The sequence below is a fragment of the Fundulus heteroclitus genome, unplaced genomic scaffold, assembly GCF_011125445.2.
Source record: "Fundulus heteroclitus isolate FHET01 unplaced genomic scaffold, MU-UCD_Fhet_4.1 scaffold_37, whole genome shotgun sequence".
NCBI lineage: Eukaryota > Metazoa > Chordata > Actinopteri > Cyprinodontiformes > Fundulidae > Fundulus > Fundulus heteroclitus.
Window position 1 is genome coordinate 3265083 of NW_023396781.1, and position 25979 is coordinate 3291061.

The 25979-nt window shown below is 42.9% G+C and overlaps 1 protein-coding gene across 4 annotated transcripts in view; it reads left to right on the forward strand.

Moving 5' to 3' along the window:
- Nucleotides 1-25979, forward strand: part of vps8 (VPS8 subunit of CORVET complex) — a 64430-nt gene that overhangs the window by 13972 nt on the left and 24479 nt on the right. For all 4 annotated transcript variants that reach the window (XM_012850335.3, XM_012850336.3, XM_012850337.3 and 1 more), the window contains 16 exons: nt 4277-4344; nt 4742-4895; nt 5470-5529; nt 6394-6501; nt 6882-6962; nt 7215-7385; nt 14005-14079; nt 14220-14255; nt 14829-14919; nt 15273-15319; nt 15404-15493; nt 22166-22212; nt 24397-24619; nt 24822-24911; nt 25714-25765; nt 25899-25941. In XM_012850335.3, coding sequence (XP_012705789.2) covers nt 4277-4344; nt 4742-4895; nt 5470-5529; nt 6394-6501; nt 6882-6962; nt 7215-7385; nt 14005-14079; nt 14220-14255; nt 14829-14919; nt 15273-15319; nt 15404-15493; nt 22166-22212; nt 24397-24619; nt 24822-24911; nt 25714-25765; nt 25899-25941 — 1436 coding nt within the window. The remainder of the gene's footprint in view (nt 1-4276; nt 4345-4741; nt 4896-5469; nt 5530-6393; nt 6502-6881; nt 6963-7214; nt 7386-14004; nt 14080-14219; nt 14256-14828; nt 14920-15272; nt 15320-15403; nt 15494-22165; nt 22213-24396; nt 24620-24821; nt 24912-25713; nt 25766-25898; nt 25942-25979) is intronic.

The following is a 25979-nucleotide window of genomic DNA, read 5'->3' on the forward strand; positions in this document are numbered from 1 at the left end:
AAACTGGAGAACAGTAGACTAAAGAACAGTAGAAATCAGTAGAGTGAGAAAATTAGACCCTGATGTCCTCCAGCAGCCTAGGCCTATTACAGCACAACTATAGAGATAGCTCAGGGTAACATGAGCCACTCTGACTATAAGCTTTGTCAAAAAGGAAAGTTTTAAGATTAGTCTTAAAAGTAGACAGGGTGTCTGCCTCACGGACCAAAACTGGGAGTTGGTTCCACAGGAGAGGAGCCTGATAGCTAAAGGATCTGCCTCCCATTCTACTTTTAGAGACTCTAGGAACCACCAGCAGACCTGCAGTCTGAGAGCGAAGTGCTCTGTTAGGAACATACGGGGTAGTCAGAGCTCTGATATATGATGGAGCTTGATTATTAAGGGCTTTGCCAGCCTTTGTATTTGCAGTCCATGATGAGGTCCTGGTATTTTAGGTTCTTCCTCTCATGGGCCTCATCACAGCCTTCATCCCAAGGCACAGTCAGTTCCACCAGGATGATTTTGTTAGCTTGCTCTGACCAGATGACAACGTCAGGCCTCAAGGTGGTCTGGACGATGGGTGGGAAAGTGAGCTTCTTCTCCAGGTCGACTGACATCTCCCACCCCTGTGCCCCCTGGGGGATGTTGGTCCTGGTTCTTTTAACAGTGGATGGCTTTTCTCCTGCCCTGATGAATTGCATTGATGGTACTTGTGGCTTGGTCGGCTGTGGTCTTCTCCTGGCCTGCTCTTAGTCACTTAGTCATGCCGCCACCTATATCTCCCCTGAGCCAGAGCGATTTGGCACCCTGCTAAAATGTGGGCCAGTGTTCCCCTCTTCCCGCACAACTTGCAGAGCGGTTCCTCCCTCAAGCCCCACCTGGCTAGGTTTGCTGGTGATGGGAGTGTGTCATACACAGACCTCAGGAGGAAGCTAACACGGAAAGGTTCCAGACTCCAGAGCTCAGTCCATGTGACCCTCCTGTTTGGGAGGTCCCATCTGGTTCATGTTCCCTTGGTTGCCAGTTCCACAGCCTTAGCCTTCCGCGTCTCCTCCTCTTGGTGACAAACTTCCGCTTGTACCATGTCCCGCCTCTGCTGGATGTTTGCCTTTCTTCCACTGTGTAAAGTGAGATGTTCCCAGTCCTTGCCTACCCATGCAGACATTGCCAATGATCTCTCTCAACTCCAGGGAGCTCTCAGCTTGTCTAACTGCAGTTACGGTGTGTTCTTGTTGTGACACCTGTGTTGCTTACTTGCTCGTCCTTTGAGTCTCTGAGCATCATAGCCACCCTGCACTTAGCCACCTTAAACTCCTCCACCACAGAGGAAAATGGAAGTTGGAGCTGTCCTGGTCGGATGTAGAGCCCAACTACAGTGAAGCTGGGAGGGATACCAAGCCACCGCCTCAGATGTTTGTTCACTCTCCTCTCTACTCCCTCCACTGCAGTCACTGGGATCTGATAAACTGTCAGCAGCCACATAAGCCTTGGTAGGAGCCCATGCTGGTATATCCAGGACTTGAACTTGCTGGGTAGGCCTGACTTATCAAACCTCCTTAGCCACTCGTCTGCCTGATTTGCAGTGTCAGAGATGTTGTTTCTGTCACTGAGGGTGTCATCGTACCACTTCCCCAGGCATTTAATGGGGTACTCCTTGATTGTAGGGATCTGCTCGCCTTGGACATGCAGTTCCCCCGCCTTATCACCATGCTCTGTGACTTCCTGGGCTTAAAAGCCATTCTCGCCCATGACGCTAAGGCCCCGAGAGTCTTCAGGATCCACCTTGCCTGCACATGCGTTGTGGTTGCTATGGTGAGGTCATCCATGAATCCTCTCAGTGGGGGTTGTCTGCTCCCTGCTGCCGTAACTGGTCCCTTGGCCTTTGCTGCTCCTGCTGTAATCAGGAGGTTCATCCCCATGATGAACAGAATGGGGGATACTGTGCATCCTGTTACAATGCCCTTCCCCAGTGGCTGCCATGCGGTGGTGAACTTGGCAGTCTGGAACCGCAGCTTGAATGACCCCAGGTAGCTGTTAATCATCTGCCTGGTCTTGTTGGGGATGTGGTTGTTGGGGATGTGGTACTGCTCCATAGCCTTGTTGATGAGGGAACGGGACATGGACCTATATGCATTTGCGAGGTCCAGCCAGACAACTGTTAGGTTGCCCTTGCTCCCCCTGGCCTCCTGGATCAGATGGCTGAGGATGGTGGTGTGTTCCAGGCATCCAGAGAACCCTGGAATCCCCCCCCCCCCTTCTGGATCGAGATGTTGAGGTATTAATTTGCTGTCATGTCGTCAGTTATTCTTCTCGCCAAGACTGAGAAGAAGATCTTGGCTTCTACACTCAGCAGAGAGATGGTGTGGAACAGGCTGATCGCAGAAGAGTCCTTCTCCTTTGGCACAAAGCAGCCCTCTGTAACTCTCCAGGTAATTGGTATGTTGCCCTTTGCCCAGATTGTCGGGAGGAGCTTCCAAAGTATAATAATGAGTAGTAGGTGTTATTAAACTACTTGGTGTGTGGTGTTTAGAAATGTGTGAGATAAGTGATCGAATGGGCCAGTGGTCAGTTGGGCACAAATTCCACTTGTTTTCTCTTTCCCATCCTGGGATTGGCTTCTATAAAAAGTAGAACTGAATGCATTTCAATTGATTTGGAATGCATTAATTTGAAATAAACTGAATTGAAGCAAACTAACTAGACCTAAATGAATGAAAGACTCTAGGGCACTGAGTTAAAACACAAAGCAGTTTTCAAATGATGGCTTAATTTATTAAGGGACCTAACTTACCCAAACCAACCTGACCCTATGTGGAAAAAGAATCTCCTCTTTACTAAATCCCGAATTAACTGTGATTGACCACATTTTAGAAATGTGACCCTAAGCCCTGATTATTAGCAAACCTGCAGAAATAATTTCAGTAGAACCCGTGTGACAACACAAAGAAGGCTTAGAAAAGCAACACATCAGGCACTGAATCTAAAGACTTTTAAGAACAGACGAGAAACAAAGTCCCTGACATCTATCAATCTGGAGATGTTTACACAGCCATTTCCAAGGCTTCGGGACTCCAGGGAACCACAGTGATCCACAAATGGAGAAAACAGTGGAGAACCTACCCAGGAGTGGTAGGCCAAACAAAATTACTCCAAGAGCTCAGCAGCAACTCATCCAGGAGGTCAGAGAAGAACCCAGAACAACATCTACAGCGCTGCAGGCCTCACTGCCTCAGATAAGGTCAGAGGTCAACAATGAGAAAACAGACCAAAAATGGTCTCCACAGGAGAGTTCCAATACCAGAACCACTGCTGACCTAAAAGAACAAAAAGGCCCATCTAACATTAACCAAAAACAACTTGATGATCCTGTGGACTAATGAGACAAATTGGGCCTTTTGTAGAAGGTGTAAGTCATGTTTCATCTTGTGGAAAATGGACACAGCATTGCAGGAAAGAACTTCATATGTACAGTCAAACATAGTGGGCCAGACTGGAGGGACTGTAGAACTGTGTCGTCAGCAAACCTAACTAACCAGGTAGCGGTGGTTGCGTGGATCTGCACTGCAGTGTACAGAATGAAGAGCAGCGGAGAAAGCATGCAACCTGTGGAGAACCTGTAGAGGTGATGAGAAATCAGAGAGAGCGTTAATGGAAACTTGCTGAGTTCTGTCATGGTCTGGGACTGGGTTTCTGCGTTAGGACCTGCATGACCTGCTGTAATTAATGGAACCATGAATTTTCTTCTGGAGCAGAAAATCCTGAAAGAAAACATTTGAGCTCAGGGCTCACTTGGGTTCGGCAGCAGTACAATAATCACGAGGATACCCGCAAGTCATCCTCTGACTGGCTCACAACAGCAAAATGAAAGTTTTGAAGTGACCTAGTCAAATATTTAAATGAATTTTTTGCTTGTCTTTAACAATGTGGTTCACTCTCAAAACTAAAAGAATTAAAACAATTCTGCAAAGGAGAATGGGCCAAAATTCCTCACCATGTTGCCTTGGATTACTGTTTTCCATTGATAAATGAAAACTTAAAAATGCTTTTGGTATTTTTTCTGGTTATCTCTTTTAGGGGTTTTCTGGTGCTAGCAGCCTTTATTCACAGTAATCAGTAATCATAAAATGGATTTGTTGATCTGCCACATTTAAGTGAAACGAAGAAGCAAGAACATTTGAATTGTGTTTTCTGACCAGATGTTTGTGGATAATTGCAATAATTGTTTGTGATCCACACAGTGACGGTATGAACTGGGAAGACGATCGGCTAATTTCTACCCCTCTGTCCTCCTTTGCAGTTCACAGATGACCCGACTCTGGCAGTATGTAATGACAGCGGAGGATCTGTATTTGAACTGACATTCAGGTAAACGCACGTCTCTAAATGAAATAAAACTCAAAACAAATGCTTTTTGTTTTTTATGGCTTAATCACAGTATTTTTGTCAGACCTGAACAACCTGCAGTTGTGAAAAGAGGCTTCTCTTGTTTTCTACCAACTGTTTTAAAAGCATGTGGTTTAAAAGCAAGTATTAAATAGAGAAAATTCAAAAAACAGTGTTTATTAAAACTGTTTTAATACTGTGAAGATTTCCTTTTCTTGACAGTATTTTTCCCAACCTTTTCTTGTGGATTTTCTACAGTTTGGGATTTTTAGTATTGTTTTGCAGTGTATAGGTGCACCAGAGACCACCACATGTAGAAATGCTTTTATTCTCTACTGCGCTGTAATAGATCTATGTGTGCTTATTGTTGTTTTCCCAGGAGGGTAATGGGGATGCGCTCATGTGACTCGAGGTGTGTCTTCAGCGGTTCTAAAGGAGAGGTGTGCTGTATAGAACCTTTGCGGACTCCTCCAGATTTCAGAGATCACCCCATCACATGCTACTCTCTCCTAGCTATGGCTTCCCTGACCAAGGTATGGACTCCCAGTCATCTTCACCAACCAGCTGGAGCAGACCCTGAGAAACACCAGGCCACAGTACCTGCTGAGTTAAAGAGACCATGATTAAAGCTGCACCGTTAACTACTGCAAAGCTGGCCCACAAACCCAAGCATGGACCGTGGTCCAGATCCAAACCCAAATCATATTCTACCCAGACGCAGATGGGTCATTGCATTTGGAATTAGTGTTTCTTCTTAACCACTTGTTGTTTTCTGGTGTTTACAGTAATCCATTTTAAAACATCAGGATAAAGTGATCTCCCTCTGCTGAGAGAAGGCTAGATGTAAACGAGAATTATCTATGTATCCACCACACTTTTATTTCAGCTGTTGGTAAAACCAAAATCGGTGAAGATACGTCAGTTTAATTTAAAAGATAAAGTTATAACACAGGTGCACCTCGTATTTTCTCTAGTTTTGTTTAGGAGTCTATATTGAAGCAGCACATGGGATTATCTAGCTTTGTTTGTGTTTTGTCATCAGTCTGTCCATTTGGGTGTGTGTGTTTGAACTAATGATGTTGTAACTTTCGGATTTTTTTTTAACAGATTCTGGTCATTGGACTCAAGCCCACTCTGAATGTCTGGATGACTCTTCCTTACGCAAAGGTCTGATTACCTAACCTTCTGTTTCTTTGTTCATAAAATGGTTAATGAATGTATTTTAAGTTTCAACCGCACAAGGATGTGAAAAAGTATTTACCCCTTACACATTCCTTCTGGTTTTGCTTTTTTTTTAATCCCACTTAAAGATTTCAGATCATCAAAAAAATGTCAATCGAAGACAAAGATAACCAGAGTTAAAATAGAAAGCTCTAGAAATTCAGACACATTAGAGTGTGCTCCAGCATGAATGGCCTGTTGAAGCTCATGCTACAGCATCATAATCAGATTTAAGTCCAGACTTTGACTAGGTCACTCCAAAACCTGCTTTTTTCTGAGCCACTCAGAGGTGGACTTAATAGTGTATTTTGGATCACTCAAGTGATCTTGAGCTTAAGAACACAGACTTATGACTGAACATTATCAGTCAGGAGTCTTTCCTTTAATAAATGCAACATTTCCAGAGTCAAAGAGCAAAGCTGTCGATTTACAGGTGAGTTTACGTTCCAACTTTCACCTTTGATGATTAGACATGGAGTAAAGCTTCTGCTGCTCTGCATTAAAAGGAGTCATTTGCCTGTAATTCAGGCAGGGAGGTGGCCCGGGCATCTGATTAGAATGTGTCCTGGTTTTCTGCCTTTGAAGGGTTTCCTGGGACGTCTCCCTGGAAAGAGATCCTGGAACAGATCCAGGATTGTTGGAGGCAGTATACATCCCTTTTGGCCCAGGGATGCGATGGAGATTGTCTATTTTGGCTACCAGGAAAAAAATAACTCTAACGTTGTTGCTGTTAAGGACTAAATTCACTGCACATTGAAGTTTGTGTATTCTATTTGTTATGCTGTTTCTGATGATGTTATCTCTCCTCAGTCGGATCCAACCAGTGTGCCCCAGCTGGCCTGGCAGTTTGTTCCTGTCCAGAAGATGGTCAATCCCATCCTTGCCTTTTGTAAAGGAGACACAGTCCACTTTCTGCTGGTATGTGCTCAGCTCTGTCTTAACTCTCACATGACAAAGAATACAGCTGACTCCAATGATAACACTTTTGCCTCATTTCAATCCCCCTTCTTTTATGACAATTTTCAGTAAACTTGCGAAATGCAGATAAATCTTTTGTTCAGTTATACTTATTTAAATTGTTAATGTGACAGAATCCTGATGTAGGGTTACACGTTGGTTTGTGGTGTTGCCCTGACAACAAGAATGTCCTGGGTTTGGACACCGGGACATTTCTGCATGTTCTCACCATGGGTTCTCTCCGGGTACTCCGGCTTCCTCCCACAGTCCAAAACCAAACTGTGTCTCAGCTTGTTAAGCTGTTTCTTGAGACCTGACTTTGAGCAATATGATTTGTTTAGGTAAAGAAAGAGGAGACAGGCACCATCCATGTGATCAAACAAAGACAACTCCACCTGAGCTGTGACATTATCAGCCTGAATGTAAGTACGGATCTCAGTACAGCAGTTCAGCTTTTCAGCCAAAAGCCTGTGACAGAAATGGTTTTTACACAGTCCTGTGCTATATGACCCAAACATCAGCAGACTGCATAATTTTTATGTTGGCCTAACAATATAAGGCGCTGATTTTCAAATTATGGCCCAACAGAGGACTGGAAAGAAAACGGTCCTCTTTTAGGAGACATGATCAGCTACAACATGAGCCTTTGTCCTCCTGTTCCTGTGTGTCTGCAGTGGATTAACAGCTGCTCTCTGGTGCTGGTGGACAGCCACGAGAAGCTGCACGTTGTAGACCGGCCCTCTCAGGAGGTTTTGGAGACTCTGGATTTGGAGCAGGTGCAGCTGGTCTACAACAGTCGACACTTCAAATCGCTGGCTACTGGAGGGAACGTCTCCCAGGCTCTGGTGAGAGATGTGTTTGTAGGGAAGTGGATCAAATGTCAAAGTTAAGGGGTTTTGGATCCGGTATGAGGTCAGGTTTTCAGAAAAATATCCTCAGCAGAACGATAACGAACTTTGAGAGGAAAGAAGTTGATTTCTGCATGTAATAATTCACAGGTCTCCTTCACTGTCTCGAAATCTCTGTAAATGTATGGAATGTGCTTTTATAATTTTTTTTGGTCTGGATAAGTGTCGGAAAACAATTGAGCTTCTAGTCTTTATGTTTTTTCGTCCATCATCAAGCTTATACATTTTGATTTTCTCAGACTTTTGATAGTTATTTTTGTTATATGACTTCATCCATTGTTCATTCTGTTTGTTGAGTTACACACAGGACCTCCGCAGACAAATACAGGGGGGTTAAAAAGGGTTTGCCCCCTTCCTGATTTCTTTTTTCTTGCTTGCTTGTCACACTTAAAGGAGCAATAAGTGAAATTTCATTATTTTAATTAGAATTTAATTAGCTAAAAATTGTTTTGTGAAGAACTGAGGGTATCTTTTTAGATGGATCATGGTATGAGGTCGCAGTCTCTAGTTTACATGGCGGGGCTGGCCGCATGTATGTGCATGTGAACAGCTGCCACTCAGGGCTTTGCCCCTCCCTGCCTGTAAATACGGCCAGGCACAAAAAGCAGAGGGCACGCCCAGCGGATCAAAATGTTCTCTTGCTAATAGCATTATAAAGTTATGAGTTACTTTTTCTTCACTTGACATGTTCCTCTGAAAGGTGATGCTGTTTTGCTTTGGATTTATATGAGGTGGGGAAAGGGGTGCCAGGTTGAAGCTGGAGCGGAGGTAGAGAGAGCCGGGGCTTGTTATACATTTTGTTTTGGTCTACAGACAGGGCTGAGGCTCCACCTAGTGGTGAAAGATCACTTGTTGTTCCTTTAAGTCTTTCAGTTGTCAAAGACAACACCTGTAAACACAAAATGCAGTTTTTAAAGCACAGAACACACCTTCACAATGTTATGAAGGCAGTTCATATTCTGTAAGGAGATAGAGTGGTATCAACAGCAAATGGAGAAAGATAAAACACTTTGAATCAACGTGTAATAGAAAGTCTGCAAGTTCTTCTAGCTGACAGAAAAGGAGTTCAACTGCCTGAAGATACATCCTCTGGTGGCACTTTTTCCGGATTCCCTCAGTGTTAGAACCCGCAGTTTGTGATTCAAGGTTCTTCAATTCTCAACCAGAGAACCCTGAACCACAGTGATGGTGGCCGCGACCAGTTCCCTTCGGCTGCTGAAAAAGGAGTCTCCTTGGTTAGAGCTGACTTTCAGCTCTAAGCAAGAAGAGTCACACCTAGTGTCCGAAATTAACTTCCTGATTCACCGGTCAAATTGGCCGGTAGATGTAAAAATCAACCGGCCAGGCATATTTTTTATCGGCCAAAATATTAATCCTCACCAGACCTCTCAATTTTTACCAAAAATTAAAAGTCAGATTATGTTAATTTTGGGGGGCGTGGCTGACTGGACCCTGGGAGAGAAATCTTTGTTTCCTACCTTTGATAGAAAAATTTTAAGTTTATTATAAAAGACACAATATGAATTATCAGATTCACATCCAGGCAATAAAAAACACTACAGATTATCATTATTCTATCCATGTTGGTCTCATTTGTGAATGAGGCAGAGTTTCATCAAGCCTATAAGGTCCAACATTTTCCCCTCAGCTGCAACACTTAAAGCACGCAGGGGTTCATACTGCGTCTTTACACTGATCCAGCTGCTGGATAAACAGTGGGAAAAATGCATAAATGAAGACTGTAAAGAGCTCCTTTTAGAGGAGAGAGAAGGAAAAATTGGTTTAAGCTAAAGCCCCTGATGTTACAAGTTCCTTAAAATTACCCTTAAAAGTGCGCACATAAATTACATGTAATGTAATTTTGCGCACCTGAATTCAAGCGCAAGGAACCACGCCCACTGAAGAACAGCTGGTTCTGTGTCGTTAAAAACAAAAGACCATGAAATACAGCTACTGACTCTCCTATTGATTTCAATTGGGACATTTTGGTATGAGTGGAAGGACATTAAACGCATTGATTCACGTTTCGAAGGCTGATCACTGATAAAAGCACCTGGCTCCGAGAGGGGGGGGGGCACAGTAAGAGCGGTGAAGCACAGAGACACAGCACACGGGAAATTTACCCGCATTTGGCGACTGGCGAGTGTTAATTTCGGACCCTGGTCACACCACTTTATAAACTGCTGCAACGCAGGTCCGTGTCACAGAAAAGGGCCAGACTGGAGGGAGCGTAGAACGAAAGTTCCGTATGTAACTACGGTTCTATGAATCCAGAACCACCAGAGGGTGGTGCTGAAAGCAATGAATGTTCCCTATGGGCATGTGCAGTTTGAGTAATTATACCAACAGAGTCACATATGTGACGCTGGATGACCACTCAGGGGCTATATAGCCTTTTGTCATCCTGCTTGGAAAGAGGACAGCCTAACCTCGGACCCCCATAACATAGGAAAAGCTGGTCCGAGCATCTTAGATTCACGGTGGCCACTATGTATGCCTCCACTGCCCTTACTGGGCACAATAACTCAGACCCATCCTCAGTTGCACCTGACTGAGGCTGAAACCAAGCCAATCACAATGGCTGATTACGGTGAAAAGGAGACAACACCTTAGGCACAAATGCAGTATTAGGCCACAGGGTAACACCGGAGCCATCTGGAGCCCACCTGATACATGAAAGGCTGACAGAGAGAGCATGTAGCTCGCCGACCCTCTTAGCTGAGACGATAGCCAACAGAAAAGCAGTCTTGCAGGAAAGCCACTTGAGGTCCGCTTGTGCCAAAGGTTCAAATGGAGGGTGGCATAGAGCAGCGAGAACCAACGGTAGGATCCAATCGGGCACTCGTGCAGCCGGCAGCGGGGCGCAACCTACGAGCACCGCGCAGAAAAAGAGAGACCAGATCATGGCGCCCCACTGTATAGTTGTCGACAGACAGGTGATGACATGATATTGCTGCAACATACACCTTAAGTGTTGAAAGAGAGTGGCCCTTATCAGAGACTGGAGGAACTCCAGAATAGTGGGCACCGAGCAGGAAACCGGATTCTCATCGCGGGCAGAGCACCACTGAGAAAAGAGACGGCATCTGTTCTCCCCCCTGGGGGGCCTGGGGAGAGGGCGTCCAGGATCTGAGACCCGGGTCTGTCTAACTGGGCGGCAGACCGGCTCATGACCCCTGCTGGGTCTCTGCTGCACATGACGGGGATAGGAACCCCCAGATCTATCACCAGTCCGGGGCCGTGGCTGAGCACCAGAGGTAGCAGCAGTAATAGTAATATAAGTAATATCATCTTTATTGTCATTGAAACATACATTGAAACTTACATCACAACGAAATTTATGGCAGCCCTTGGGGAGCATTGGGCTGCCATGTGTGACGCCTGGGGAGCAATCAGGGGTTAAGGGTCTTGCTCAGGGACCCAGAGTGCAGGCGCTGGGGATCGAACCGGGTACTTGCATCCTTCTCTGAGTGCAAGCGCGCTGCTCTAGCCACTAGGCCAACACTCCCCATTTCTCTGCATTTAACCCATCCCCATTGGGGAGCAGTGGGCTGCCACTATAGGGCGCCCGGGGAGCAGTCGGGGATTGAGGGTCTTGCTCAGGGACCCAGAGTGCAGGCAGTTGGGATTGAACCAGGTACTTGCATCCTTCTCAGAGCGCAAGCGCGCTGCTCTAACCAGTAGACCACCACTCCCCTGCCACCACTAGTTCAACAGGGCGCCCCGAATGCTGAGGAAAGGGGGGTATGCTCCTGCAAAGGCCAGCAAAGCTGCTGGCTGGTCTGGCGTGCCTGAACAGTCCGCTCTAGCGCCTCCAGGGCAGCTCACCCAAACAACTCCCCTGGCACAACCGGGACACCCCCGAGGGTCCTACGGCATGCCTTGGTGAGAGGAGACTGTGCAAGCCAGACCTGTCTACGAGCTTGGACAAGGAAAGACATGACGCGGCCAAGCTCTCTGGTCATCAGCGCAAAGGCCAGCAACGTTGCGTCGCTAAAACCAACCGCGGCAGCTGCACCACCGGCGTCCTGAACAGATACAGAGAGGGCGAACATAAGGTGCGCCAGGGAGTTGCCAAGGCGGACAGCACACACTCCTGCATTGTATGCCTTACACAGTAGGTCATCTGTAACCCGACATTGAGTCCGCGGGCATCTGACGTCAGGACGCAGGGCTTCATCTGGTGACACAATCAGTGAAGCGAGAGCGGGTTCAACTGCTGGCATACGGTCCAGGCCGGCCTTCGCCGATTCGTGCGTGGCGGCTAACACCCGACCATCAGCGGAGAGCCGTGACAACGTTCTCGGGTCCCGCCAACAGGCGTGCAACTCCTTAAGGTACTCCTCTGATGGAGTTACAGAAAAGGGAGTAGGAGCCCATCCGGGCCTGAAAAAGGCACTCCCGGAGTCAGATACCTCTCCTTGTGGGAGTTCCAGCTGTAGCTGCTTCAGGGCCATAGACATGACATTCCACATGGAACTGTCACCGGCCTCCCCAACTGCACTCTGGGATGAAAACGACCCAGTCTCAGAGGCTTGAGAGGACCCTGCCACCTCGTCATCTCTAAAATAAGAAGCAGAGGCAGCCAGAGATATGACGTCCTCCTCCGCAACTAGTTCAGGCATGGGTGGGGAAGAGAGCCCAGCCACTGGAAGAGAGGCATCAGACTGACGTGTCTGCAACAAAGAATTCTTCTCTGCCAACTCTGCCGACCACTGTTCCACCCTTGTTGCCCTGGTCGAGTTAGGTCAGGTCGTGGCCATCCTCTGCCTGGAGGGCAGCCCCACAATCCATGCAGCTGTGGGAGCCATCCATGACAAGCCAAAGCTAAAATCGGGAGAGAGGGCACGAACGCAGCCGTCACCAATTATAGCAGAGCCACGAAAGAGGCTGCAAACACAAGGAGGCTGATATTGGGAGAGGGGGCAGAAATGCTGTTTTCACCAGTCATAAAACCAATAAACCAAAGGAACTAACAATGTCAGCCGTGCTCAAACTCCGGTAAATGAAGTTGGTCACACTGGGAGAGGGGGCGGAAACGCTGCCGTCACCAGGTATAAACTAATAAGCCAAAGGAGCTAACAACGTTAGCCGTACTCAAACTTCGGTAAATAAATTTGGTCACACTGGGAGAGGGGGCGCAAACGCTGCCATCACCAGGTATAAACTAATAAACCAAAGGAACTAACAATGTTAGCCGTATCCAAAACAGCCCAAGCTGTAGGTAACACTGTAACAAGAAGCCATGAGCTGGGAGGGGGGCGCGCACGCTACCGTCACCAGCAAACAGATCAACCCGTTGCAGGCCTGGGAGGGCGAAGGAAAACCGCAACTCCAGGGAGAGATGGGTCGTCAAACAACAGGGAAGATGGTGAACCACTTGTGACAAGAAAAAAGGAACAGAGCCAAGGATGACACAAGGCTATATAGCCTCTGAGTGGTCATCTGGCATCACAGGTGTGACTCTGTTGGTATAATTACTCGAACTGCGCATGCCCGAAGGGAACATTCAGTGCTTTCAGCACCGCCCTCTGGCGATCAGGAGGGATGAAATAGAACTGTGTCGTCAGCAAACCTAACTAACCAGGTAGCGGTGGGTTGCGTGGATCTGCACTCATCAGTGTACAGAATGAAGAGCAGCGGAGAAAGCATGCAACCTGTGGAGAACCTATAGAGGTGATGAGAAGATCAGAGAAAGTGCTGTTAATGGAAACTTGTTGATGTCTGCTGGTGAGAAAGTCCAAAATCCAAATTATTAGCTGACTGCTCATGTTAAACGTCTGGTGGAGTCTTTTAGCCAGAATGTGAGGCTGCAGGGTGTTTTAAAGGCGGATAAAAAGTCTGCAAAAAGGAGCCTGGCTGAAGAATTAGGAAGCTCCAAATACTTGTGAATAGTATTTATGAAGAAGGCATCATTTCCAAAACATTGTTTGGCACAAAGAATTTTCTTAGCAACAACCATGTCTCTTCCCACTCTATATCACAAATGGGTCAGCTTTGCGAGCAAAAAACTCTGGAAACTGAGGATTTTGCACGTAAGACTTATCAGCCGTGGATATTAGTAATTTTAAACCTGCTGGGATGGCATCAAGGACATAGCAAATTCTTTGGGGGTTACTGGGATGTTATATTCAGAAATGAATTCTCCATATCTAAATAGTTCTCCCTCCTTAAAACGTATAGAATTTGGTCCAGACTCTTAAATAAGGGTTTTAAACATCTTTGGTAATTAGAATTGATGTGGTTCAGGTACCAAACCAAGCACTAAAACTACACATTTTTTAGGTTTGTACAAAAAGAAATAAAGAGACGACTTAAAAACATCCAGATAAAGCCTGTTTGTTAGGGTTTGGTTTAGGTCCTAATGCCAAAAAAAAAACTGCAGGGGTTCCTCATGATCTGAAGAACAACCAGATGGCAAAAATCAACTAGCTTTTGTACTGAAATATTCAAAATGTTCTAGAAATATCCTAGGAATCTTTTCAAATTTCAGCTCAGGAATAGTCATCTACTTGAATTTTAGCGCTGACTGAAAATCTGTGTCTCTGTGTTCCAGGCGCTGGTTGGAGAAAAAGCCTGTTACCAGTCTCTGTCAAGCTACGCAGGACAGATCGTCTGTTTGGGCACCAAGGTAGTTGTTGGGTTTAGTCTTTGTCTGTTACAGAGGTCATTCTGATCAGATTTGACAACCAAATCGATTTTATTTGCACGTTGTATAGAGAAGTTATTTGTTTCTGGTCTTTTACACTGTGCAATCTGCTTGTTTTGCAGTCAGCTCATATTATGTCCCTGAGGAACTGGAAAGAGGTATGCATGGTGTTTCTTCTGTATAACTATTAGAGAAAAAATTAGGTACAGTGTGTCTACCTAGAACTCTTGTAACAGTCAGAACAGGCTATACCTTTAGGAAGAAGGAAATCTTAATTAGCAAGTAAAAAATTTTCTAACTTTATAAATAAGGTTGTGTGTTTTTTTTCACAAACCCCTTCATGTAGTGTAAGAGAGTAAGACACTCACAATGGTTCTCACTGTGCTCACCGGCGTATAATGTCACTATGACAGAGTGGATAAAAGGCCATGACATACACACATGTTGAGTAGGACATGCTGTATGGGTGTTTGTGTTTGTAATTGCACGAAGATCACTTTGCAAAACAATGTGTACAGAATTTATGAGGCTAACACACAGGTACATAGAAACTGAAACCCAAAGCTGTAAACATGAAAATCCCATCCATGGTAGCAGTTCTGTTGCAGCTTCATTTGTCCTTCATCTGTATACAGCTACACCTCCTGTGTGTTTCCTGTCACTTTATATCTAAAAAAGACCGTTTCCAGCATTAGCCTGTGAGCCAGCTGACCCATGATCTCTGTTTCCAGCGCCTGGACTGCTTACTGAAGCAGGAGCACTTCACTGAGGCTCTGTCTTTGGCCTGGTCCTTCCATGAGGGCACTGCAAAGGCTGTGGTTGGTGGGTATGATTTACAGCAGCCATCGGCTGCATCGCTCTCATGGCAGTCCCAGACTCAGGCATCACTCATATGTTCTATATGTTGCTTACATTAACAATGCAAGTCTGATATGTTTAGTGATGCTCTTCATATGTTTATATAACTAGAGCCTCTCTGTGGTTCAGGCTTCTTCCACCCACTGTACACAGCCCACAGTTACATGTTTACAAGTATAACACAACATCTCATCCACTGTAGACTAGAGGATTGTTTGATCACTCATGATTTATACTAATTTCAAATATTTAAAAAATGGGTTGATCACATACTGACATAACATCTGGGCGTTTTTCTTTATATGTCTTTGTTTAAGGCCTCCATGGAGATTCCCAGAAAAGGAAAGCAGTTATCAGTGACAAGGTTGGGGCTTTTATTACTTATCCACCTTGTAAAATCTGTTCTTTCAAAATTCCTTTTTAAACTTAAAGGGCTCTTTCTCTGCAGATGGTAGAGATTCTTTTCCAGTTTACAGAGTATGCTTTGAAGAAATGTCCAGAACAGGGAAAACTCCAGGTGATGGAGCAGCATTTCCAGGTAATGTAACGTAATGTTGCGTTACTTTAACATAACCTATGGTAACAGAGCGAGGTGTTTCCCTGTCGGAATCTCCGGTATGGGTGACCAGGTGTGGAAGCTCTGATGACATCATGTGTTTCTGTGATTGAGGGGTTGAACTGTGCTTGAGGGTCCGCCCTGCTGTCACAGCCAGACACTTACTCCCCACAAGTTGCTTTCAAATAGGAGTGTGAGTGAAATATGTCACGTTGCTGTGAAAGAATCAGGGAATGTGTTGGATAACCCAACTTTTTTCCCTGTGGAAGGGCAGGGCAAATTTATTTATATAGCACTTTTCAGTAACAAGACGATTTAAAGGGCTGTACATCAACAGAAAAGCATTACAGACATAGGAAAAACAAATGAATAAGCTAAGTAAATCCTTGACTAGACTTCTTTCATACACTAACAAATTATTATTATTCATGATAAGAAATAAGCTAACTATGTTCTCCAAGTATGTTCTTGGAGATTTCTGATCTAAAGTAATTTTGTTCAACTTTTCTAAAGCTACAACTAGATTTCACTGGAATAAGCTTCATCACAAAAAATTCAAAGCTTAATAGTTTCGTTTCATACATTCCCCAAAGCTACAACTTAAGGTCTCTGATCTGACCTTTCGAAACCACAGCTAAAACAGAAAGCATCAGAGTAATGGAAGAAAGCACAGTAGAGGCTGTGTGTGTGTGTGTGTGTGTGTGTGTACCTGTGCGTTTTAGTGTAATCGTGTGTGTGTGTTAGAGTGAACTGTGGCCGATAGCTCTCGCGGCCAAAATCTGATAAAGATGACGTTATCAGGCAGTTCGGTAGTGCTCTCTTCCAGGTCACAGATGTCACAGAGTGTCTTGTTTACATAATATCCAGAAGAAAATGAAGTTGTTTTTGCCTTTCAAGGCCAACTGGAACGTAGACATTATAAAGAGTAGTCCCCGCATCGACCGAGATTCAACGATATTTTGAGCTGCCATCTTAGGGCGGTTGGCAGCTCTGCTCAGTATAAATGTGTGTAGCAGTCACTGTCAGCGTGTTTATTCAAGCAAATATCACTGAATACCTAATGCATTTTCTCAGTTTTTTGTTTTTGTTTTGTTGCAAACCCTAAACATCCAGCAATATATTGTACTTGCACATAAAATGTATTTTAACACAGATGCATTCAAATAGTGACCAGAGTAAAGAAATGTATATTATATGTGAATTATGTGCGCCGTTTGGAAGTAATTTCAATAAAACTTGCTGTATATGCGAATGAGCCCGAACATTCCTCAATCGGCAGATACGGTATGTGACGTCACACACAGAACGAGTACCGTGCATTCGGCAATAACACTGTCTGCTAACACTACAACTTTCCTCGCTCGTGAAGTGTGAATTGCATAAAACACTTTTGTCACTGCCGGCAATCCAGTCCTTTCACGTTTCTTTTACGAATTTATCCCATTTCTTTTGGACCTTTTGATCCACCGGCCAAGTATTCAATTCAATTCAATTCAATTTTATTTATATAGCGCCAAATCATGAAACATGTCATCTCAAGGCACTTTACAAAGTCAAGTTCAATCATATTATACAGATTGGGTCAGATTATACAGATTGGTCAAAAATGTCCTATATAAGGAAACCAGTTGATTGCATCAAAGTCCCGACAAGCAGCAGTCACTCCTGGGGAACCGTAGAGCCACAGGGAGAGTCGTCTGCATTGTACATGGCTTTGCTGCAATCCCTCATACTGAGCAAGCATGAAGCGACAGTGGGAAGAAAAACCACCCATTAACGGGAAGGAAAAACCTCCGGCAGAACCGGGCTCAGTATGAACGGTCATCTGCCTCGACCGACTGGGGTTACAGAAGACAGAACAGAGACACAACAAGACAGACAAACAAGCACAGAAGCACACATTGATCTAGTAATCTGTTCTACATTAGATGGTAGTAGCGGGTGAGCCGTCTTCTCTGGATGATGTCACAGTTAACAGAACGCCAGACCAGGTGTACCTACTATGAAGAAAAAGAGAGAGAGCAAAAAGTTAAAAGCTGAAATGACGACAGTCATTTCAATGTAATACAATGCAAAACTGGAGAACAGTAGACTGAAGAACAGTAGAAATCAGTAGAGTGAGAAAATTAGACCCTGATGTCCTCCAGCAGCCTAGGCCTATCACAGCACAACTATAGAGATAGCTCAGGGTATGAGCCACTCTAACTATAAGCTTTGTCAAAAAGGAAAGTTTTAACATTAGTCTTAAAAATAGATAGGGTGTCTGCCTCACGGACCAAAACTGGGAGTTGGTTCCACAGGAGAGGAGCCTGATAGCTAAAGGATCTGCCTCCCATTCTACTTTTAGAGACTCTAGGAACCAGCAGCAGACCTGCAGTCTGAGAGCGAAGTGCTCTGTTAGGAACATACGGGGTAATCAGAGCTCTGATATATGGTGGAGCTTGATTATTAAGGGCTTTATACGTTAGAAGGAGAATTTTAAATTCTATTCTTGATTTAACAGGAAGCCAATGAAGGGAAGCTAAAATTGGAGAAATATGATCCCTCTTGTTGATTTTCATCAGAACTCTTGCCGCAGCATTTTGAATCAGCTGAAGACTTCGAACTGCATTTTGTGGACTTCCTGATAGTAAAGAATTACAATAGTCCAGCCTTGAAGTAACAAATGCATGGACTAGTTTTTCAGCATCACTCCTGGACAGAATGTTTCTAATTTTGGCGATATTCCGGAGGTGAAAAAAGGAAACTCTGGAAACCTGTTTAATATGGGATTTAAATGACATGTCTTGGTCGAAAACAACACCAAGATTTTTAACTTTATTACCAGAGGCCAAGTTAATGCCATCCAGATTAAGGGATTGATTAAGAACTTTATTTTTTGAAGACTCTGGCCCAAAGATTACAACTTCTGTCTTGTCAGAATTTAAATGCAGGAAATTTAAAGTCATCCAGCTTTTGATGTCATCAAGACATGATTGCAGTCGAAGTAACTGATTGGATTCATCAGGATTTATGGATAAATATAGCTGAGTGTCATCAGCATAACAGTGGAAATTAATCCCATGCTGTCTGATAATTTTGCCAATCGGAAGCATATATATAGTAAATAGAATTGGTCCAAGGACTGAACCCTGTGGTACTCCACAAGTGACCCTAGAGTTTGAGGAAGATTTATTATTAACATGAACAAACTGGAATCTGTCCGACAGATAAGATTTAAACCAGCCTAATGCTTTTCCCTTAATCCCTACAGTATGCTCAAGTCTTTGTAGGAGAATATTGTGATCAACTGTATCAAATGCAGCACTGAGATCTAACAGGACAAGTATAGACACAAGTCCATTATCTGAAGCCATGAGAATATCATTAGTGACCTTCACCAGAGCTGTTTCAGTGCTATGATGAGCTCTGAAGCCTGACTGAAACTCCTCAAGTAGGTCATTACTTTGTAAATGTTCACATAGTTGATTAGCAACTACTTTCTCAAGAATTTTAGATAAGAAAAGAAGATTAGATATAGGTCTGTAATTTACTAACTCATCTTGATCAAGAGATGGTTTCTTAAGTAAAGGTTTAATAACAGCTACTTTAAAAGCCTGTGGTACATATCCATTTACCAAGGATACATTAATCATGTCTAAAATAGGACCACTGATCAGAGGGAATACCTCCTTAAACAACTTGGTTGGGATTGGGTCTAACATACAGGTAGAAGGTTTAGATGAAGCTAAAATTTTAGATAGCTCAGAAAGCTCTACTGCTTTTAAACAGTTCAGACACTGCGCAGGTTCTAAGGATTCCTCCAATGCTGCCTCACTTACTGAGGATGAGGTAATCATGTTTGGGAGGATGCCAATTATTTTATTTTTAATGGAATCAATTTTATTTATGAAGAATCCCATAAAATCATTACTGCTAAGAGCTAAGGGAATGGATGGATCAACAGAGCTGTGGCTCTGAGTAAGTTTGGCAACTGTACTGAAGAGAAATCTAGGATTATTCTTATTCTCCTCAATTAATGATGAAAAATATGCTGCTCTAGCTCTGCGAAGGGTCTTGTTATACAACAATAGACTGTTCTTCCAGATTAGGTAGGATTCCTCTTGGTGTGTAGAGCGCCATTTTCTCTCCAATTTCCTAACATTGTGCTTCAAGGAACGCAGCTCTGAATTAAACCAAGGAGCCAGCTTCCTGTGAATAATCACCTTCTTTTTCAAGGGAGCTACATTGTCTAATGCAGAACGCAATGACGAAGTCATACCGTTTACAAGTATGTAGCGATACTTTCTTGCCTGCACTAGACTGCGGTGAAGTTGGTTTGACATTGGACATTCAAGCTCCGCGGAGTCCGCTGAGCACTCTTGATAAACAAAAATCAAATCAGATTTGTTGACTGTCCCACCGCGTATGGGAGGAGGGAGCAGCTGAGAGACGCTGGCCGAAATCGGAGTCCTTCAACCGGATCAACCGTGAGCTAGATCTCGCTGACTCCTCGGAGCTTGAATGTCCAATATCAAACCAACTTCACCGCAGTCTGCACTAGACCTATAAGCGACACTACAGCCACCAACTACGCACCTAGAAGGCATATTATCTTGTAATTAGTTCGGCGATATTTTTTATAAGCGCTTGCTCAAAGTACACGTGGATCCGCAGATTTGGTGTGTGAAAGAAGATCCCGGAAAACATGCATATATATCCTGGTTCGCAGTATCGGTTGTACAATGTAAACAATGTGTGTTTCTATGCAAGTCTGATTCGCGTGTTCTCGGTGTTCTTGAACTGACGTCACACTGTCGGAAATGGCCGATCGTAAACGGAGGCAGCACTCAAACGCAAAATACCATAATCGGTGTAAAAAATGTGCGATATTTCATATTTAAACTTAACTTGAAGACTTTTGATACATGAATATTCAAAGTTTACCTTGTTCTGGAAATTATTCAGGATATTTTTTCGGTACAAGACTTAGACTTTAAATATTGTGACAAGTAATATACTATTCTAATGTATAGATCATTTTCAAACCAGCCCCTCATACATTTTCATATATATATATATATATATATATATATATATATATATATATATATATATATATATATATATATATATATATATATATATATATATATATATAGAGAGAGAGAGAGAGAGAGAGAGAGAGATTCAGATTTACAAATATATACATTCTACAGAGTAGACTCATTTCAAAGTGATGAAGGAGACCGATTGAGCTAAATCAAATCACCAAGAGACATGGAAAAAATATTGATTCTTTGATTAAAAAAAACTAAATTATTTGTAATTTGATTGGTAACAGTTTGAGTTATGATGGAGCTCTGCATTTGTAACACATTTAAAAACTATAACCCACATTACGCACATTTTATTACAAAACATTAATAATTATCGCTGTCTTACCTCTACTTATAAATGAAGTCCATGCGGCGCTCTTTCTGCACAAAAATATCGGTCACTTTCCAGTAAAAGTTCTCTTTATCTTCTTCAGTTTTAAAAGTCTCTCAGTCTTAATGGAGATCACTGCAACAACATGACATGATTGTGCATCGTTTTCCTGCCAAGTTGATGAGAAATCCTGAGTAGACTGTAGAATCTGCTCCTGCTATCCTTGTGTTGTTATCAGGTCAATCGCCGCAAGATGGCGGCCGTAATTTTTGCGCCACAACAGTCAATGTGACGTTTAGTCTTTATATGTCTCTATGGATGGGAAGGCCAGATTCTGATAATAGCATTTGTTTTGGGCAGGAAGACCATTGTTTTTCAGTCTGCCTTTAAGGTCTCACTGGTATGTCTCAATGACGATTCCAAAACAGCCATAATAGTGGTAATTCTGCCAGAGATTATTCCCATTCTGCCAGGAAGTTCAGAAATCGTAGCTAACCTGCAGTTCTGCTTATAGAGCATTTCAGTCTGAATGCTGGTAGCAGCCATATCCCTCACATAGTTCAGAAAGCCTTGACATGGGCCGAAACAGCTGCCACCATTTTCAGAAGTTCCAGATACTCCAGGTAACCGCCAGCTCCAAAAAGCAGAAATCCTGTTCATAAAACATCATAAAACATATCATTTAACATATTTTCAACATCCTCGACTGACAAAATGGATAAACACACGATCCTTCTCCCACAATGTGTCCAGCTGCTTATTTCCCGTTGGGCACAGGGGGGCTCTCCTTCGCCCAGTCTTCTCGTTGAGAAAATTTGATCAATTGCAACCAGCTGACAAAATCCATAATTTACAATTTGGAAGATATGTAAAGGGTAGAGTGCCTTTTCCGGGTCAGGGAGAATGTCCTGCCCCAAGTGGAGGAGTTTAAGTATCTCGGGGTCTTGTTAACCAATTAAGGAATTGATGGAACGGGAGATTGTAGGTGTATTGGTGCTGCGTCTGCAGTGAAGCAGGTCAAAAGACGAAGCTCTCGATTTACCGTTCAAGCTACATTCCCACCCTCATCTATGGTCATGAGATATTGGTTGTGACCGAAAGAACAAGATCCAAAAGCGGCAAAATTAACACAGTAGTACTAATTGAGTCGAGCTGGTTAAAGTTGGCGGCTAAAGTGACCATGTAACTGACAGGATCAGAAGGGATTTGTCTATAACTTGTAATTTTTTTCTGTGCCTTGATTAGGATATGGTACCAGTCCTGGTGGATTATTGCCTCCTGCTGCAGAAGGCGTGAGTACATATGTGTGTTTATGCTGTGTTTGCGTATGTTAATGATGCTGACGTTCTGGGGGCAGGACATACACCTTTGCCCAAGCTACAGCCCGTTAAAATGATCTGACTCTGCAGCCCTACTGCTAGAAGAAGCCATGGGCATGATCCACGTAGAGGCATTGTTCCAGTACCTCCTAATAGTTCGCTTGTCTTTTTGCTGCCTTGTCTCACTTTGTTTTTCCATATCAACAAACAAATTTTTATATCATACAAAATCAACCTGAGTAAATGTAAAACAGTTTTCAAAATATATATATTTTAAAAATATATTTAAATCAGCTTGGTAATATGTAAAAAAGTAATTACCTTGTCACCTTAATAACTAATAGTTTCACCCTTGGCAGCAACAGCTGTCGATAAGTGTTTTTGATGACTGGTAATGAGGCTTTAACATCACTGTGGAGGATTATTGGCCCACTGCTTTGCAGAATTGTACTAATTTAGCAAAAATATGGAGGCTTTTTCAGCATGAATGACCTGTTTGAGGTCACAGTACAGTATCTTCATCATTTTAGATTAGGATAGATTCCGAGATCCTTTATTGTTCCACAGTAAGATAAGATAAGAGATAAGATAGGGCTTTATTAATCTCACATTGGAGAAATTTACTTGTCACACATCGGCTTAATAAACAAAAAGAAGGTGCCAAAAGGAGGACAGGTGGATAAGGTATAAGGTATACAGATATACAGTGTGTCCACATATGTACAGTGTATCAAAAAAGAATAAGAAATAAATAAAAGTACAGGGGAGATAAAGCAGATATTTAGGGTGACTTATGTACACTCAGGTGACTTATATACAAATAGAATGACGTTTTACATGAAGTGGTTCCAGGTAAGAACACAGTGAGGTAGTGAGATATCTATACAGCTGAAGTTGCTTATTAAACAGGATTATTTAACAGTATTATTGCACAGGTTATTGCACAGTGTATTAAATAGAATTGCACAGTAGTTATTGCACAGTGTATTAAATATTAATTGCACAGTAGTTATTGCACATTAGTTATAACAGTTATAGTTACAGTTACAGTTATAGTGCAGCATTGTAAAGTCTGATAGCCGTAGGGAATTTTGGGTATATTAGCGGAAAAATGCAATGTTGCCGTCATTGTTGCATTACATAAATGTGTTTGAGATTAAGGACATAAACTAATGGACATTCTCCATCAGGATTTTCACCTGGGAGCAGAATTCATTAAAGAAGTCCCATTCCATCACTCTACCACAACCATGTTTGACTGTAGGTGCTGTGTTTTCAAAAACCCTATGTTAGTTTTTTACCTGATGAAATGGGTCCACAGATCTTTTTCCCCAAAGGTCTTAGGAGTTATCAAGATGATTTTTGGTAAAAATGCTGGAGTTAGGGAGTTCGTCCTGTAACTGGTGGGTTGCGGGTTCGACCCCCCGTTCTGACCACCTCAGTTGTTGTGTCCTTGGGCAAGACACTTCACCGGAATTACGTGCTGCCAGTGGTCAGAGGGCCCGGTGACGGCGATGTATGGCAGGCTCGCCTCTGTCAGTCTGCCCCAGGGCAGCTGTAGCTACTAGTATAGCTCACAACTGGGAATGGGTGAATGACTGGCTAGTGTAAAGTGCTTTGGGTTCGTTGGACTAGTTAAAGCGCTATACAACTACAAGCCATTTACCATTTTACCATTTAATTCATGTGAAAAAGATGGGGACTCTTTCTGCCCAGTTTCGCTTCCCTATTGTCGAATCATGAACATTGATGAATTTGCACTTGGCTAATTTCTGTTGGATACAAAAATTTGTTTGATGATCTGATGAATTTATGTGTGACAACAAAGCAAAAACATGAATAAAATAAGTAAGGGGAAACTACTTCAGTACTCAACACATTTGGTGTCAGGAAACAGGCATAGACCTGAGCTAATAAAAAAAAAGGTCATTTTAGATTGTAATTATACTATAATTATATTATTTCACCTTTATTTAACCAGGTAAAAAAAACATTGAGAGCAAGGTCTCCTTTGCAAGAGTGACCTGGCCAAGAGGTCACCCGCAAACACTACAGAAACACTAAAAATAAAACAGTAGTTTTACATGTAAAGTGCCATTTGTTTTGCTTCCCTAACTATTGAAAGTGAAGGCCCAGTGTTGCTGCTTGCTCTCACAGTGACCTGCTGTTTAACCAGCTGTACTCACGGTTGGTGGAGAACATGGTTGCTAAGGGTGTGTTCCTGGAGTCACTGGAGTCCTATATCGTTGCCAATCGGCTTGGCCACATCACCACCCCTGTTATGAAAGACCTCTTAGCCCATTACCATGATAATGGTATGATGGACAGTCTGGAGAGATGCATCGTCCATCTGGACGTTACCAGCCTGGACATACAACAGGTGTGTAGATGTATGAGGTGGTCTGTATGTAGCGCACCAACATTATAAAGTGCAAGACTTCCTATTTAAAAAATGTGCATAGTATTAGCCTCACATTTGATATATAAACTGTTATATTCAGTATAGCTGGACAAATGTCTTTTACACTGAAGCCTTATTGGAGCTCTTATGTCTGTTTATTTGTGCGGATGCATGAGTGAAGGTGGTCCATGTGTGTTGGAACAACCAGCTCTATGATGCAGTGATCTATATTTTCAACCGAGGCATGAATGACTACATTACTCCAATGGAGGTGAGTTCCACACAAAAGGTTGTTTTTATGACTGACTGAACTGAAGCAGAGCGGTGGCTCAGTGGGAGGGCGGGGCTGATGGATGTTTGTTTTTGTTGTGTTTTCTGATGTAGTCTTTATAAAAACAAAAAGCCTTTCAGCAGTTTACTTGTATCTGCTGTCTTACTTGAACAATGTTCAATGTTCAATCTGTTTGCCTCCAAAAAACATCATCTTTATTCCATATTCACCAGTTTGGCCTGTAGGGCGTTATACTTGACACACTACATCCCACTGGCTTACTACAGATTTATAGTCCAGGAACATCTTAATTATAAAAAAAGGTATCAATATCCATGCACTAAATTAGTTTATATTAAAAATATTTTGAAACTTGACATGAGAATATTGTCTAGTTCTACTCCAATGTACCTTTATTTCCGATCGGTAATTAATTCAAAAAGTTTTCTGTAAATATATTGACTTACTAAACATGTTAATATATTACTAGTCAATATTCAGTTACTAAAAGCAGATGAAAAGTAAACTTATTTTGCTTTATATTTTAAAAAGGTGTGTGGCATTCAGTGACTGTATCCTTCCTTTACTCACAGTGGTTAATGCTACAGTTCACAGCATGTCAGATTTCTACTTATTTACCTGCGCTTTACTGTTAGACAACATACTTTTTTTATTTTGGCATTATTAGCATGGTCAGTTTATTTGGGGAAATTATAAGTATTCTAGAAGATCTAAATAGCATTATGTGTGCTCTGATATAATTCATTAAGATCCCTCCTCAACTCTTTTTGTTATATTTCAGAAACTCTTTTCAGTAATTGGTCCTAGAGTCAGAGAGGGGAGGAGCCTAACAGGTGATGCTGAGCCACACAAGCATACTGAAGCTTTTCTTTCCGTTTTCTTAATTTTTCAGTAAATATTTTTGAAGCATTTTGCCACAAAACACACTTCAACTGAAATTTTATTAGTTTTTTTCCTTTTCTACAGGTGATGATGTGGTGATGGGGAACAAATTACTGGTTTACATAAGGTAAATCCTCCTCATGCCTTTAATACGGCATGCATTAA